General features: G+C 50.1%; 1 protein-coding gene across 3 annotated transcripts in view; it reads right to left on the bottom strand.

Moving 5' to 3' along the window:
* Positions 1-8889, bottom strand: part of EPB41L4B (erythrocyte membrane protein band 4.1 like 4B) — a 131870-nt gene extending 122981 nt beyond the window's left edge. For 2 of the 3 annotated variants that reach the window (XM_045562540.1, XM_045562539.1), the window contains exon 1: positions 7990-8889. In XM_045562540.1, coding sequence (XP_045418496.1) covers positions 7990-8298 — 309 coding nt within the window. In that variant the 5' untranslated portion in view covers positions 8299-8889. The remainder of the gene's footprint in view (positions 1-7989) is intronic. The other variant, XM_045562541.1, reaches the window with a different exon arrangement.
* Between the last annotated feature and the right edge of the window lie 6777 nt (positions 8890-15666).

The raw sequence follows: 15666 nt of genomic DNA, 5'->3' as shown, positions 1-15666 counted from the left end.
AGAGCACTGGAAAATGAGTCAGGAAACCTAAATTCAATCTGGCTCCACCACACTTACGAGCTGAGTGGCCCGAGGCCATCTGCTCTCTCAGACCATCTGTAAAGGGATAACGTGCACCTTCCCAGGAAGCAACAGAGATTCTGTGAGCCTGGGAGGTAGTGTTGCCTAACAGGTAAGAGACCAGGTGCTTTGCATATCAACCTCCAACCTGGAGAGACTGGTATTGCTCACCATACACCACACACACACACACACACACACACACACACAATGAGGGTTGAATTGAAAAAATTTTAAATAAGGACATACACCATGTTTATAAACATGTACACAAAAGTAGGAAGACTGAAAGGAACAAAGTGAAACCAACCAGTTGCTATGCAGCAGGATGGGAATATGTAAAATGCTTTTCTTTGAGATAATTTTAATGTTGTTCTATTAAGGACTTTTTAAAAATGTAGCCTACTTCTGACCTGAGTGTTGAAGAATTATAGAATTATAGCCATCAAACAGGAATGCACCCAGGTGAAACTACATTCAGGGTCTAAAAACCTAAATCTGATCTCGAAATCCCAAGTGGCCTGCAAAGGAGGAAACCCTGCTGAGGCTCAGGGGTCCCTATCCACCTCGGAACCTCTGGTACAGGCTCAGACCCCCCCCACACCATGCCTAGCCATGCTGTCAGAGACCTTCTCAGACCACAGACCTCCAGCCAGACTGGGCTTGAAGCTAGGCTACCTTTACTAGCTATGTGACCTTGGGGAAGTTTCATAACCTGTCTAGTGAGCTTTGATTCTCTCTATAAATCAGGGATAACCACCAACACAATTTTTGTGAGGATTCAATATGACAATCACATAAGTTGGCCTTTATTATTATCCTCATCTGCACTTTAAAAGGTCCCCATTTACTCCTTTAAGATCCAGGGACACAGCAGAGCTCGTAATCCTCCCCTACCCCAAGGAGCCCAGAGCCCAGGGAGTGGGGTTTTCTGGATCCCTTCCTCTATGAGTTTGCACCTGCTGTTGTCTCTGCCCAGATACCGTCCAACAAAACCTAACAGCCTAGCTCCTATGCATCCTTTGGGACAACTCCAATGTCACTTTGGGCATCAAACCTTCTCCAACTCCAGCCCACAGTTCAGCTACTCACCCCTAACACTTGCTCATGTGGGGTTACGGCTATCTGCTTACTCTGTCTGCTCTTCTAGACCAGGGGCTCAAGAAACTATCTTCTCCTCCTATTCCCATCCCTAGTGCTTAATGCGGTGTAAGGACTCAATAAGCCTTTGCTGACTAAAGAAAATATACTGTGAGCAAAAACATTTTGGAAAACAATTTTAAATAAACCAGAAATTAAAACCAAGTGGGACTGCTAAATAAACCCAGCTCTAGAGAGAAGCCATGGAGGCTGCAGGAGATTTGGGGCTTCAGGGTAGAGGGGGCACACCAGGGATGCTGCTGGCTAGAGCACCCCTCTGCCAGATCAACTCTGGCTCGTGACAGAATCATGGGTGTCCCTGGGCAGGCAAGGGAGTACGTGCTCCTGGAGGCAAAGGGCCTCTGAGGTCACATCAATAAGACCTTTAACCTGTCAGTAAGAGAAGTGATGGGGGAGGGGGCTCAGAGGATTGGGCAGCTTGCTTCTCACCCAGGCAGGGGCAACGGGTGGCAGACAGCTCAGATGCCCAACCAGCACTGGGGGGCCTCCCACCCCAGCCAAGGGTCCCAGGAAATGTAAAGAGAGGCGGGCCAAGGGCCTCACCCTAAAGAGACACACACTCAGGGGCTACAGTCCCTGTTCAACTGCACTGAGATGGTGAGGAGAGAGACTTCCATCAACCCATACAAGTCCATCATTTTAAATACATATTTATACCTAAATATGAAAGGAAAAAGCACAGATACACACTCCAATATTTACAGTGGTTATTGCTGATAAAATTTTAGATGCTATTTTAACTTCTCTTGCTTCTCTGTATTTTCTAATCGGTCTGCTACAAACATGTTCTAAATGTGAAATGAGAGTGGCAGAGGGAGGCACACACCAACCTGGGAAAAAACACCCAGATGAATCCGCAGCTGACCCTGCCTGCAGACAGCAGCCGCGGGCTGGAGGTGGGAACTGGACCGCAGGCTCCCGCGGAAGAGAAGGCTCCAGGCGGGGCAGAGAGGCCGGCGGAGAAACCCACCTCCAGCCGGGCAAAGGGAGTCGAGCAGTGGGCAAGGATGGAACACATGTTTTGAGGACAAACTGTAGGCGGAGGATTTCTGTGGTTGCCGGGCCGGATTTTTTCTAAGTCCCCACGCAAGAATTTAAGGGAAGGCCCCACCCCCACCGACCTTCTGCTATTTCAAAACTAAACAGACCTGTGCCTTCATCCACTGCAGTGTACTTGGGACAGAATTCAATGAGATTATGCACGCGAAAGTACTTAGCAAGTTAATATTTGTTCGGAGCCCTGTACCAGCATAGGGTCAGGTTACTGGCACTGGAGAGGCTGGGCAGACCCCACCACCACCTGTGGCCCCCTCCCCCTGCAGACCAACACTGCCCCTCCCCCACCCCCACTAACACTAACAATCCAGCAAATCTGGAACCAGAGTTAGAGATCTCGCCTGTACTGTCGTATCTGCTTTGCGAAGGGTGTTCATCCACCTCTCCCCCGACCCCCACCTCAGCCCTGCTCATGACCCATGCAGATATCCAAGGCTCCCCACGGCCTCAGTCTTAGCCTGAGATGGGGAGGGGTGGGGCAGGCAATAGAGGGCCACCTTTAGCCAATATTACCTGCAGGGGCAGAAAAAGCAAGCCACCCAGAGGCCTGGGATAAGGCAGTGTGCCCACCACGGCAGCCACAGCCTTGGGGCAGGGGCTCCTTCTCAGGCCTCCTGGGGTGCCTGTATGGCCCCTCATTTCTTCCCTGCCTGCCAAGCCTTTGCCTTCCCCTCCCCCAACACTCACTTAACTCCACCTGTGAATGGCTGTGCCACTGCCCCTTCTAGTCAGCTCATGGCCCCTTCCCTGGACTACTGCCATGGCATAACTGGCCTGCAGTCCCTCCTCCCAGCCAGCCTCTACTCCACTGTGGCAAAAATGGGCTCCCTAAGGCACAGGCCCACCCCCAGCTCAAAGACTGCCAGGACCTCTACCAGAACCACCTAAGTACTTGATAAAAGTCCAGGTTTCTGAACTACTGAATCAGAAATTCTGGGGGTAGGCTCCGGGGATTTTAATTGGAGGAAAAAAAAAAATCCCAGATGAACTTTGTGTGCACTGAATCATCATGCTAGAGTTTCCTACTGTTCAGGAAAATCTGTCCTATTTCCAACTGCCAGGAACATAAACCACCTGGCTTCCACGATCCTGTGTAAGGACGAGGGGTCAAGTCTTCTCTCCCACCGCTGATCCTATGCACCACACCTTCAAACGCTAGACAACCATGTTCCCAAAGTAGCCCGAGCCAACTCTTTCACTGAGTGACAGAGGTAAGTCACCTTATATCCACAGGCCTCAGTTTCCCATATATATATAATGGGTGGGATAGGTGCTGTCTTGGTCCCTTTCAACTCCAAAATGAGGCTTATGATCTTTATGCTGTATCATGTATGTTCTGTCAGATCAGAGGTTTCAGTCCTGAAATTCTAAGAACCTGGCCAGGCGCGGTGCCTCACGCTTGTAACCCTAGCACTCTGGGTGGCCGAGGCAGGAGGATCGTTCGAGGTCAGGAGTTCAAGACCAGCCTGAGCAAGAGCGAGACCCTGTCGCTACTAAAAATAGAAAGAAATTATCTGGACAGCTAAAAATATATATAGAAAAAAATTACCCGGGCATGGTGGCACATGCCTGTAGTCCCAGCTACTCGAGAGGCTGAGGCAGGATTGCTTGAGCCCAGGAGTTTGAGGTTGCTGTGAGCTAGGCTGACACCACGGTACTTTAGCCCGGGCAACAGGGTGAGACTCTATCTCAAAAAAAAAAAAAAAAGAAATTCTAAGAACCTGCATTTGTCTGGTGGTTTTTTTTTGGGGGGGGGGTGGAGGTAGGGAGTTCTTTTCTCACTTCAAGTGAGACTTTTAAAAAACATCTCTCATACTACATCCAACTTCCAATTTTTACTAAAGAAGAGCCAGGCAATGGTTAGTCTGCCTGGCATGGCTTTTTTTTTTTTTTTTAATGTCCATTACTAGAAATTTCATCAAATCCTTTCCGGAGTCCGCAGCGGAGGACTGAGAGGTTTATACAACTACAACCTACTAGCAACCCTTCAGCACCCTGCTGTTTATTGAGGCTTTTTACATCCTACCCATCATTGAATCCTCCCAACATCCCGGGTTTTAAAGACCAGGAAGGAAATCACTGCTCAGAGAGCTGAAGTTGCCCCAGGCTGCACAGCCAGGCTGCAAGACAAACGTAGCTCTAACTCCGAAATCCTCCATGTGTGCACTACCACCATGAGTCAATGTTGAGCTCTACATGCAGGGAAAGCAACTGCACCAAAGGCAACACTAGCCAACGAGCCATCCCCTCCAAGGCATGGTGGGATTGCTAAACAGCCAGGCACACAACCTAACAGCTTTCCACACCGAGCTGCTGGGAGGCTGTGCACACAGGGCAACGGGAGGCGGGGCTGAGCGCACGAGCAAGAGCGATGCCAGGGATTTAGTCAACAGAGAGCTAATATGAGTCAACAGTGGGTGCCGCTGCCAAGCACACTAATGGGATCTTCAGCTGCATTAATAGAAGGAAAGTGTCTAGGGCAGGCCAAGGAAGGGAGGGAGGGAGTCCTGCCCAGCTCTGACCAAACCACACCTGGGCTGGGCAGGGCTGGGCTAAGGAGAGGGAGGTGCTGCTGTCCCAGGCAGGGCCAGGGTTTCTGGAGAGGAGTGGCTCAGGGTGGCACTCTGGTTGGTAAGGTGAGCAAAGGACGCACCTGGACGCAGAGTTTGTATGGCAAGCCCACTTTACATTCTGCATTTGTTTTAAAAGATCCCTTCATTCATACTTCATCAAAGATTGAGAAACCATTGACTATCCATAGCCAAGGTTAAGAACATTCAGGGGGCGCTAGGCAACTCAACCAACCACCAGAGAAGGGGGCTCCCTTCAGGGGCTCCTGTCAGAGAAGACAATTATGGTCACTTCTTCCTTTAGACACACAAACACACATATTCGGCCATGGTTTTGCCAAGGGACACTGGATTGAAATCCCATAATTTTAAGTGTCAGTGTCTCCAGGAAGCCCACCCAATTTCCTGATCCTATGCCAGCACCCTGTCTGGCCGTGCCTGTCATATCACTTAGCAACAAACGGTCAGAATAAAAAACATGTGTTTCCACCTGTGTTTCCCAATAGCCTCCAGGCCACGTCTCTTTCACCTTTGTGTCCCCAGCACAGCACCTGGCACATTGGAGACGCCCAATAAATGTTGAATGGACTGAACTGAGGTGCCACAGCACGGTCATACTGAGGGTGTTATTGTGTTTGAGGCAACTTCTGAACACAAGCGTCCTGACTAGGGCTAACAAAAAGGTTTATGACAGCATAAAACCACTTTTAGTAGGCTGACAAAGGAATTCTGGAGGCTAATGCCACCAGGGGGTTCTAATTACAAAGGAGCCACAGTTAGCCTGGCAACGTCCCCCAGTGCCCATGGAAGTGAACGGCGACAGAGAAGCCAGCTTAGGAGTATCGCGGTCAAAGGTAAATCCTATCTTGCCACAAGCAGCAAGGCGACACCAGAGCCCAGGAACACAGAAGAGAATAATGACAACTGGGGCCAAATGCCAAAAAGGACAGCATAAAAAGTGAGTCCAGTGAAGTGGGTCTGAGGACCAGCACAAATGCTACAAATTCATTGGGGAGCTGGCCGCCTGGCGCTAACCTTGTAACTCCGAGAATTAATTACAGGAACTACCAGATGAGTGTAGGAGACTGTGTGATGCAGTCCTAATATCTAATAAATCTTTAAATCGATGAGCCGTGCTCACTGGTGATTTTTCTTCATCTCTCCTGCCTGAGGGCTCACGTGACACAAGCCAGCATTTGCTTTTTATTTGCCTTTGGACAGGGTGCATGTACATATGTGTGCGTGTATAAATAAAACTTGGGGTTTGTGAAATCACATCTTAAAGGCATCAAGAAATCTGCCATCACAAGAAAACCTGGGACAGGTGAATTATTTTGTCAAGTAGCCTTTCATAAAGCAAAGAAACCTTTTAAAGGATGCAACGTCCCCTTTCCAACCACGCACAGCGAGGGCTCTACCGGCTGCAGTAAGTCAGCATGTTCATTTCTGTACCTGTTTGGGTCTGTTTACCATGCACACCACTTAAGTCTGTGGCACAAACGTGACAGAAGCAATGCATTTTATAAACAAATCATCCCCGGGGAACAAATGAGAAAACCACCGGCAAGAAGCACTGTCAAAGTTCCCAAGGCTAGCATTCCCTTCCCAGATCCGAGATGCAAACTACGCCACATCCTCTCCAAACACAAGCTGCCCACTCCAGAGGCTGCCTGCTCCCCTCCCCTCCCCCGCTCTTCAGGCCTCCTCTCCCAGCTGAGTAAGAGCTGGAGAGCCTCATTCTTGGGGAGCAATAACATTTTAATGCTAGTTTAAAGACAACAGCTCTAAGCACCGGAATGTTGGCTCCTTTTCCATAAATAAAAAGGCCCCAAAAGGGTATTTTCATAACAAAATGATATCCTATAGCGAGCACAAGGAACAAAAATAAAATTGCCATAAATTGAAACTGTCTCAAAATTAAACCTACACAGGGAAGCGTTAAACTCCAGGCCAGCCAGGCTCTGATTTTCCCATCTGAGACCCTTCACATGTTCCCAGTTCCATAATGAAGTCCAAGGAATTTCTCCCACCCGAAAAGGCCTACACGCTTCCTTTGGAGTCTAGGTGTGTTATTTCTTCCCTTGACATCCTCTGTATGATCTGTAACATTATCTAAAGCTCAATTACTGCTGTGTCCTCAGTCACACCCAAAGATTCCCGAAGGCACCATCTGCCACAGCGCCCGGTGCACAGTGGGCACCCGGTTAATATGTAGGTTTGATTTGGTCTGATCTGGCCCCTTCGGACAGGAAGACTCCTTTGGTAGCTGGACGCCCTGCAGGGGACAGCAGCTCTGGCCTAGTGCTCGGCTGGGCTGGAGCGGGGCGGGGGTGCAACCACCTGTGGGCGGGTAGCCAGGAGGCCAGCACCCAGCACGCTGCCCGGGGGAGAAAGTCAGGCGAGCCAGGCCCCGCGTACACCCTGGGGTCGACTCCTAGCGCCCCAGCTAGGGCTCTGCCAGCACAAAGTTGGCCAGGTCCAGGAGATTCTAGAGTTAGCTCCCAAGTCGCCCAATCTCATGCTAGGCTGTGGGCCAGAGGGGCTCTTTAGGATGGCAGTAGGGGATCAGCAGAAAGCAGAAATGGTCCCATCCCCTGCCTAGCTTGGGGCACCGGCCCGGCAGCAGGCGAGGGGCTTCTCCTCTCCACGGTCTCACCAAGGCCTGATGGCGAGTTTATGAGGGGCGAGCTGGACATCCCGGGAGAACCCCCGAGGAGAACCGCCCCCCCCCCCGCCCCGGGAGAACCACATTGCTTTGAGATTTTCTTCTCAATAATCCAGCATCAGGAAGACCCCGCTGGAACCTGACGGATAGAAACGGAATACCGGCTGGGAATACTAGCCACCCGCGCCAAGGGGCGGGGACTCAGGATGGGGGGCTGCGTGCACTGGGGAGGCGGTGAGGCCCAAAGGACGAGGTGGGCGCCAAACCCCGCGGCGCAATGTGCCAAGGTGGGGCCCCGGAAGAGACTGGGACGGGGTGGCCCGAGAGGGAGCAGGATTAATGAGTGCTCGGAGAGGGAGATGGGGGAGGGGATCCCGGGGAGACGCAAGAGGAGCGCCCAGGGGGAAGCACCGGGCTAGGGGGTGCTGCCCCAAGGGGCGCGGGAAGCCAGTGCCCCAGCCCGGCCCCGTCACTCACCGGCAGGTCCACGCTCACTTCGGTCCCGTCGAGCAGGAAAACGCGGCAGTAGAGGGTGGCCTTGGCGGCGCCGGCGGCGGAGATGTGCACGGCCGCGCCGCCCGTGAGCAGGGGCCCGCCGCCGGGGGGGAACACGCTGCCCCCGGGCGCGGCGGGCAGCGCCGAGGAGGCGGCGGCGGTGGCAGCCGGGCCCCCCCGAGGCCCCCCGTCGCGCTCGTCCCCCAGCACAGGGGCCCCGCGCCCCGCCGCGCCCCGCGCGTAGCGCTGCATGGAGCGGCGGCCAAAGGTCCGGCGCAGGAACCGCAGCATCCTGGCTGGGGGCGCCCCCTGCCTCCGCCCCCTGCGCCGCCGCCGCCGCTGCCGCTGCGCCGCCGCCCGGGAGCGCCCCGCGACGCCGTCAGTGCCCGCGGCCGCCCGCGCCGCTTCCCGCGGGCTACGGCCCGGGGCTAGCTCCCGCCGAGGCCGAGGCCGCGCTCCGGCCGCCTGCGGGGCGCGTCTGCCCGGCCAGCGCCAGCTGCGAGTGGCAGCGGGCGGGAGGGCGCGCTCGGGGCCGTCCCGCCGCCGCCGCCGCCGCGCGCTCTCCTCGGCCGGTGGCCTGCGCTGGCTGCCGGGGGGCCGTTCCCGACGGCCGGCCGCAGGGGGCCGGGGGGCTGCGAGGGGCGCGGGGGGCGGGCAGCGGGCTGCTGCCGCGCCGCGCGCCGGCCGAGGGCCAGCCGGAGCAGGGCGCCTGCGTGCTCCTGGCACACTCGCTCCCACTCGCCGCGCCGCGCCCGGGGCCGAGGAGGCCCCGCCGAGCGCCCGCTCCCAAGGCGCCTTTTCCTGCGCCCGCAGCCCCCGCCTCCCACCTGGGAGGCTGCACCTCCAGCCGCCGCCGCCGCCGCCGGGACTGCAGCACGCCCTCCTCCCTCGGGGCTGCGCCGGGTAATTGCAAGCCGGGTCTGTGCTGCCCCCTGCCGGCCCGAGCGCCCCCTGCTGCTGTAGGTGTGCTCACGTGTGTACACGTAGGTGAGCACACACGTGTTTCCGGCGCCTGGAGCCCTGAGGACGCCAAGAGTGTCCCCTTGCCCCGTTAGGAAAACAGGGCTGCGTGCCCTCTGGGAACCCTTGCCCCGGAGACCAGAGAGAATAGCATCACGTTTTCCCTTCTGGAAAAATAACACTCAGTTTCCCCTTCTGGAAAAGGAGAGGGGTGGACTAGGTAATCTACAAGGTCCTTGGGTCTTAAATTCTTTCAATTTAAGATCCCAGAGCTTGGCCAGGCGCGGTGGCTCACGCCTGTAATTCTAGCACTCTGGGAGGCCGAGGTGGGAGGATCGCTTGAGATCAGGAGTTCGAGACCAGCCTAAGCAAGAGCGAGACCCCGTCTCTACTAAAAAATAGAAAGAAATTAACCGGACAACTAAAAATACATAGAAAAAATTAGCCGGGCATGGTGGCGCATGCCTGTAGTCCCAGCTACTCGGGAGGCTGAGGCAGGAGGATTGCTTGAGCCCAGGAGTTTGAGGTAGCTGTGAGCCCAGGCAACAGAGTGAGACTCTGTCTCAAAAAAAAAAAAAAAAAAGTATACTTTCAGGGATCATTTGTATAGTTCATTACTAGAGACATTTCTCTGAACACGTAGAGCACCGAAAATTAAAAAAGAAAAAAAAAAAATAAGATCTCAGAGCTGGAAGGGCTCCTTTAGCCATTCCAGTCCAATGGACTCATTCCAAATAAGGAAATTAAGGCCCGTAAGGAGAAGGAAGTACTTTTCCAACATACTACGCAGTAAAAACCTTTCCTCGAGGAATTCAGGTCCAGTATTGAGACAAAGGCCCGAGTAAGTAACCATACCTGAGAAGGCTAGTAAAGGTTGAATAAACTGCTGGAAAGCAGAGTAGAACTGAAGCCTGGGGAATGAATAGCATAGAACACATTGAGAATATCACAGAGGGAATTGTTTATAAGCAATACCTCTCAGGTATACAAGTTCAAGGTCTGCTTCAGAGAGAAGTGGGTTGTCCAGTGCCGCTAAATGAAGAAAGTGGAAGAAAACGAAGCTGAAAGGAGGTCAGGCCTTTGGGGAAGAATAACACGACCATTTATCGTGCCCTTAATCTTGCGCCAGACACTGTGCTAAGCCTTTCCATTCATCATCTGTCTTAATCCTCCCAGTAGCCTGGTTCCATTGACATTCTTATCCCCATTGTACAGAGGAGGAAACTGAAGCTTAGAGAGCTTAAGAGACTAGCTCCAGATTCTGTAGTTAATACAGGCTCTTTTCCTGGGCTCCAAAACTATTGCTCCTAACCACAACCTCTGCTGCCAGGCAGAGGCATGAGGCATGATTGGCAAGAAATGAAGGCACCTGAGAGGCCTGGAGAAGGCAGTGGCCACAGCAAAAAGGACCGAGAAAGAAAGAGGGATGAATTTAGGAGGAGACATTCCGAAAATAGACATTTATTGAGGATCAGGCACTGTGTTATATGATTTCATGGGTGATATTTTCATTAAACCACACTCCAGCCCTTCCAGGTATTCTATTTATCCCCACTCACTTAGGTGGAGCTTGGGTCTTGAAGAAGTAGTATCCTTGCCCAAGGTCTCAGAGCTCCCGAGTGACAGCAGCCAGTACCCTCACTCATTGTCTAGTGTTCCCTTGTTGATACTATGGGGGTCTCCTGTGTGACAGTGTTCTCTGAGGGGATATCTGCAGTCAGCCTTCAGATACCCACCCTATTCCCTTCCCCCAGCTCCAGACTAGCAAGCTGATGTTCAAACGAAGCCCAGTTCTGCTTACTGGTTTCTAGGGACAGCCCCTTTCCTATTATATAGCGTGGGAGTGCTGTGGTACACTGAATAATGGCCACACAAAGATGTCCACATGCCAACTGCTAGAACTTGTGACTGTGTTGCTTAATGTGGCAAAAGGGATTTTGCAGGTGTGATTAAGTTAAGGGGTTTGAGGTGAGGACAGTATCCAGTACTAACCCAATGCAATCACAAGGCAGGAGGGTCAGAGTCAGAGAAGGTGTCATCACAGTGGCAGCAAAAGTTAGAGTAACGGGTCCAGGATACAAGGAGTGTGAGCAGCCGCTAGAAGCTGGAAAAGATAACAAACCAATTATCTCCTTGAGATTCCGGAAGGAATGCAGCCTTTGATTTTAGCCCATAAGACTTATCTCAGGCTTCTGACCTCCAGAATTGTACGATAATAGATTTGTGTTGGTTTTAAGCCACTAAGTTTGTGGTCATTTATTCCAGCAGCAACAGGAAACTAAGACAAGTGCACTATTACATAATATTAGTCTGGTGCATTACAGTTTTCAAAGCCCTGCTGCTCCCGTGATCTCCCTTGGAACCCCCACAGTGCCACTCATCTCGTACCAAGCATCATTCAGGTTTGTGACTGTCTGTGGTCATTCTTTCCTGCTATACTCTAACCTCCATGAGGATAGAACTTTTTCTTATTCATCATTGTATCCCTACTCAGCACCTAGCCTGCTGTCTCGTCAGTAGTAGGTGTTCAATAAATTCTTGTTGACTGAACACAAGATCTCATCTTCGTAACAGCCCCGTGGAGTAGCTATTGTTAATTGCCTTCTAGAGAGGGGGAAAATGAAGATTCGAGTGGAGCCTGGACTCACACTCATGTCTGCTGACCCCACATTCCATGTGCTGACAACACCATGTCATTATGAATTGCATGGGGACTCCAGATTGCTTTAGTTTTGCCTGTACCTCCTATGTGTCAGGCACTGTCACCTAATGGGTCATTCCATCCTCATCACAACAGTGATTTAAGCGCTATTCTCTGCATCACACAGAGAAAAGCCAGGGCTCAGGCATTTCTTTGACTAAATTTCATGTCATTAAAGTTTCAACCTTAGGATTCCAACATTTGATAGGCAAGTTTGCATCTTATCTGTTCACAGTATTATGTGATTCAATTCTTGCTCTTCTTGATCTTTGCCTTTCAAACCTAAAATTTCCTATTCCTGTTATCTGAGCTCTATAACCAGCCCTTCAAAGATTTTAATTTTCTTTCTTAGACCTCCTTTAAGTCAAATGTGAATGGGCCAGAGCTGCACATATATCCTGTTTATCAGGACATCACTCTTTTATGGGCCTTTTTGTCCTCAAACTATTTTCAGAACCCCCAGTGCTATGGTCTAAATGTTTGTGTCCCCCTAAAATTCATATGTTGAAATTCTAACCCCCAAGGATTAGGATCTGGGGTTGGGGGGGTGATTATGGAATTAGTACCTTTATAAAAGAGACCCCAGAGGCTCCCTTGCTGCTTCCACCATGTGAGGGCACAGTGAGAAGGTACCATCTATGAACCAGGAAACAAGTCCTCACCAGATACCTAATCTGTCAGCACTCTGCTCTTGGACTTTCCAGCCTCCAGAACTGTGAGAAATAAATTTCTGTTGTTCATAAGCCAACCAGTTTATGGTATTTTGTCATAGCAGCCTGAATGGACTGAAACACCAAGATTTCTCCTGCCTTTCTGTCTGGAACCATCTTGGGGTGAAGTTCTCAGGAAACAGTCTACACTAACTTCCAAGTCCTTTCCTTGGTCATAAGCGGTAGTTTAACTTCCTTCATTTCATAGGCATCATTTGGAGTTTGGTCTCTAGTGTCACCTTCTTGCCTTCTCCTCGTTATGTGTCAGCTGCCACTTCTTTGCTCACTTCCTTGGATTAGTGAGAACTTTCCTTTATCCTTCCTGTCACTACTCAGGAGTTTTACGTCAATGAACCTTGCAGAATTCCTAATGCACTCCCTTCCTCCACTATAATTTTACATGTTAATTAAACAGCCCTCAGCCCTGTCTCTAAGGAACTCCTCTTCAGAAATGTGCCATTTATCCCTCTCCTTTGTTTCCTGGCTCCTTTCCTAGACTCGACAAAATCGTGCCCTCATTTCATCGGATTCCATTTTTTCCCATAGAGCAAGATTATACTTTAATGTGTGTTCCTATTTACTCCCTTGGAAATTTATTCTTTTCGTAAACATTTATTGAGAACGTACTATGTGCCACACAGCCATCCCTACTGTTCCAAGGGTTTCCTAAATGTCAGCTTAGCCTTTCCTCTATCATTTTATAATAATTGTAGCTATCATTAATTAAAGACCACATAGTGGGCAGCTGCGGTTTCTGCCAGCCTAGCAAGCATTTTCTTCCTTTTGGCTACAGAGCTTGGGTTGCTTTGCAGAACCATTTCAACCCACTCAAAGTCCTGGTGTTCTGACCCCACCTTGTGCCTCCAGTGTGAGCACATGATCAGGCCTGGCCAATCAGAGAATTGTATTTCCCAGACACCTGTTCCTGGCTCAAGAATGGACAATAATCCATGCCAGGCCAGTGAAGTTCAGGCCTAGAAATAAGGGTGAAATGATTAGGAAGAGGCACTTTCTTTACATTGGAATTGGTAAACCAACAGCGTGTAAGCCTGGAACTGCCTGCTGTGGGCTCACTTTGACATCATATGAAGAAAGCCTGAGGAGGATACAACACAAACAGAAACAGAGCCAGGGGAAAGAAAGACACAGATTTCTGATGACAGGTTGATTTTGACCACCTGGATCCACCCATGCCTGAAGCTAGAACTACCTCCTGGAAATGATGATTTAAGGAAAGAATCAGGATTAGAATGAAAGCTTTCCAGGTCCCAGATTTTCCCTTCATTCCTTTTGTTCTCTTTCTTGAACACAAGATATAAATATTATTTTGAAAGACTCGTCTCTAGGCAAATAATTAGCAAAGCAATACTCATCACTGAATTGTATGGAAATAAGTGGACAGTTAATAAGTCATCTAAGCTTTTAGATCCAGAAGTGGCAATGATGAAAGTACTCTTTGGTGACTACAATTTAGTCCCAAATTGACATTCCTAGCCAATCCTTTCCTTCTGCTCCTGATCCTATCTCTGACTTCCTCCTCAACATCTAGTCCCTAGCTCTCCATTCCAAGCACTTGCTACCTAGCCCTCTGTCTGGACCTGAGAGAGCAATATCTGGAGAGAAATAGCAGTGCTCCCTCTTTATCTGTTGGGAGGGCCCATTTTTTCCCCAGAGGGTATGTATCCCACTTTGGAGAAACACATATGGCTCCAATAAGATAATCCTACTATCCATACTGAAGATGCACATAGAGAGTGGAAGGGGGGCATTTATTATAGTAACTGTCCGCCCTGAAGCCTCCCTGCCTTTCCTTTGCTACTTGCCCTTGCTAAGCTCCCTCTTACTGGACTTCCCTGATGAGCTTGCCTGTCCCTTACTCTCTCTTAGCCAACTGCTTACCCTTTGTTCTTGTCTATTCGGTGGACTAAAATCAGTCCTGTCCAATAAAACTTGCTGGAATGATGGAAACATTCTGTATCTGCTCTATCCAATATGGCAGCCACTGGCCACATGTGACCATTGAGCACTTAAAAGGGGGCTAGTGAGACTGAGGAACTAAATACCGAATTTGATTTCATTTAAATTTAAATAATCACATGTGACTAGTGGCTACCATATTGGAAAATGCAGGACTACACATCACTGTCACCCCATCACCCATAGCTGTGTTCATGTCCCTTCCCCCTAGCCACTCCCATTGGTAGTTCTATCTCCAGGTGGTGACCCCTTTTGCTCTGTCCCAGACTGCTGACATTAACCTTCCCATGCCTGGCCATGTCACAAATACAACCTCCCATCCTATTTGCCATCAAATAAAAAACCCAGCTTCTGCCAAGTTGGTCAAAACCAAGGTAAACTGTTCTTTTGGGGAAAGCCCTGAGGAGCTGGGGCAGTGGTGGTGGTGCTGGAATGTGCTTTTGAAATCCTGCCACAACTCAGAGCTCACCATGGAAGCAGCATTCCAAAGCAAGGGTCCCATGACTCACCTGCATTAACAACTAAGGTGCAGGAACCACAGACACAGAAGGAACCCTCCCCCTCTCCTTCTTCTCCATTGTAGACTTCAAGTCCTCGTTCAAACCAAGGAAAGATAATCTGAAGAAAGAGAAGGTGGCAGGTAGAATCAGATGTGTGCCAGTGAAGCACAAATAGGAATGAGGTCTGTGAGGGGCCTTTGAAGGGGGCTGCTGGTCTGGAGCTAGTGCCTGTGGTGACTTTGAGGAGAGCACAATGGTGGAAGCAATGAATGGACTATAAGGGCTTAAGAGAAAACAGAGGCAGGGTAATGCAAATGCCAATCAGGCCACTCATTTTAAAAGATAAACATCAGAGGGAGGCAGTGAGGTATCTCTGAGACAAAGAACATGGCAGACATAGTGGTGCAGTGGCACACACCTGCAATCCCAGCAACCGGGAGGCAGAAGCAGGAGGATCACTTGAGCCCACAAGTTCAAGACCAGCTTGGGCAACATAGAGAGTCCCCATGTCAAAGAAAAAAAAAAGAAAAGAAAATGTAAAAAAAAAAAAAAAAAAAAAAAAAGAAATTAAAATAAAATGAAATAAAAAAAGAAAGAACAAGAGACTTATGCTAAATTCTAGTCTGACACTCATTTTTCTCGTATGTAAAATGGGTGAATACCACTAACCTCAAAGTTTCATTATGACATTTACTATAGGACAAAACAGATAACTAATGCAAAAAAAAAAGCTTCATAAATTACAAAATTCTATAACAATATAAGACTGAAGGAAGCAGGGAATCTGGCAGTATCTAGGAGGGGCAAAGGC

Source organism: Lemur catta, chromosome 10, assembly GCF_020740605.2.
Source record: "Lemur catta isolate mLemCat1 chromosome 10, mLemCat1.pri, whole genome shotgun sequence".
NCBI classification, from domain to species: domain Eukaryota; kingdom Metazoa; phylum Chordata; class Mammalia; order Primates; family Lemuridae; genus Lemur; species Lemur catta.
Note: the sequence above shows the minus strand (reverse complement) of the source record. Positions and strands in the feature narration are given on the sequence as shown.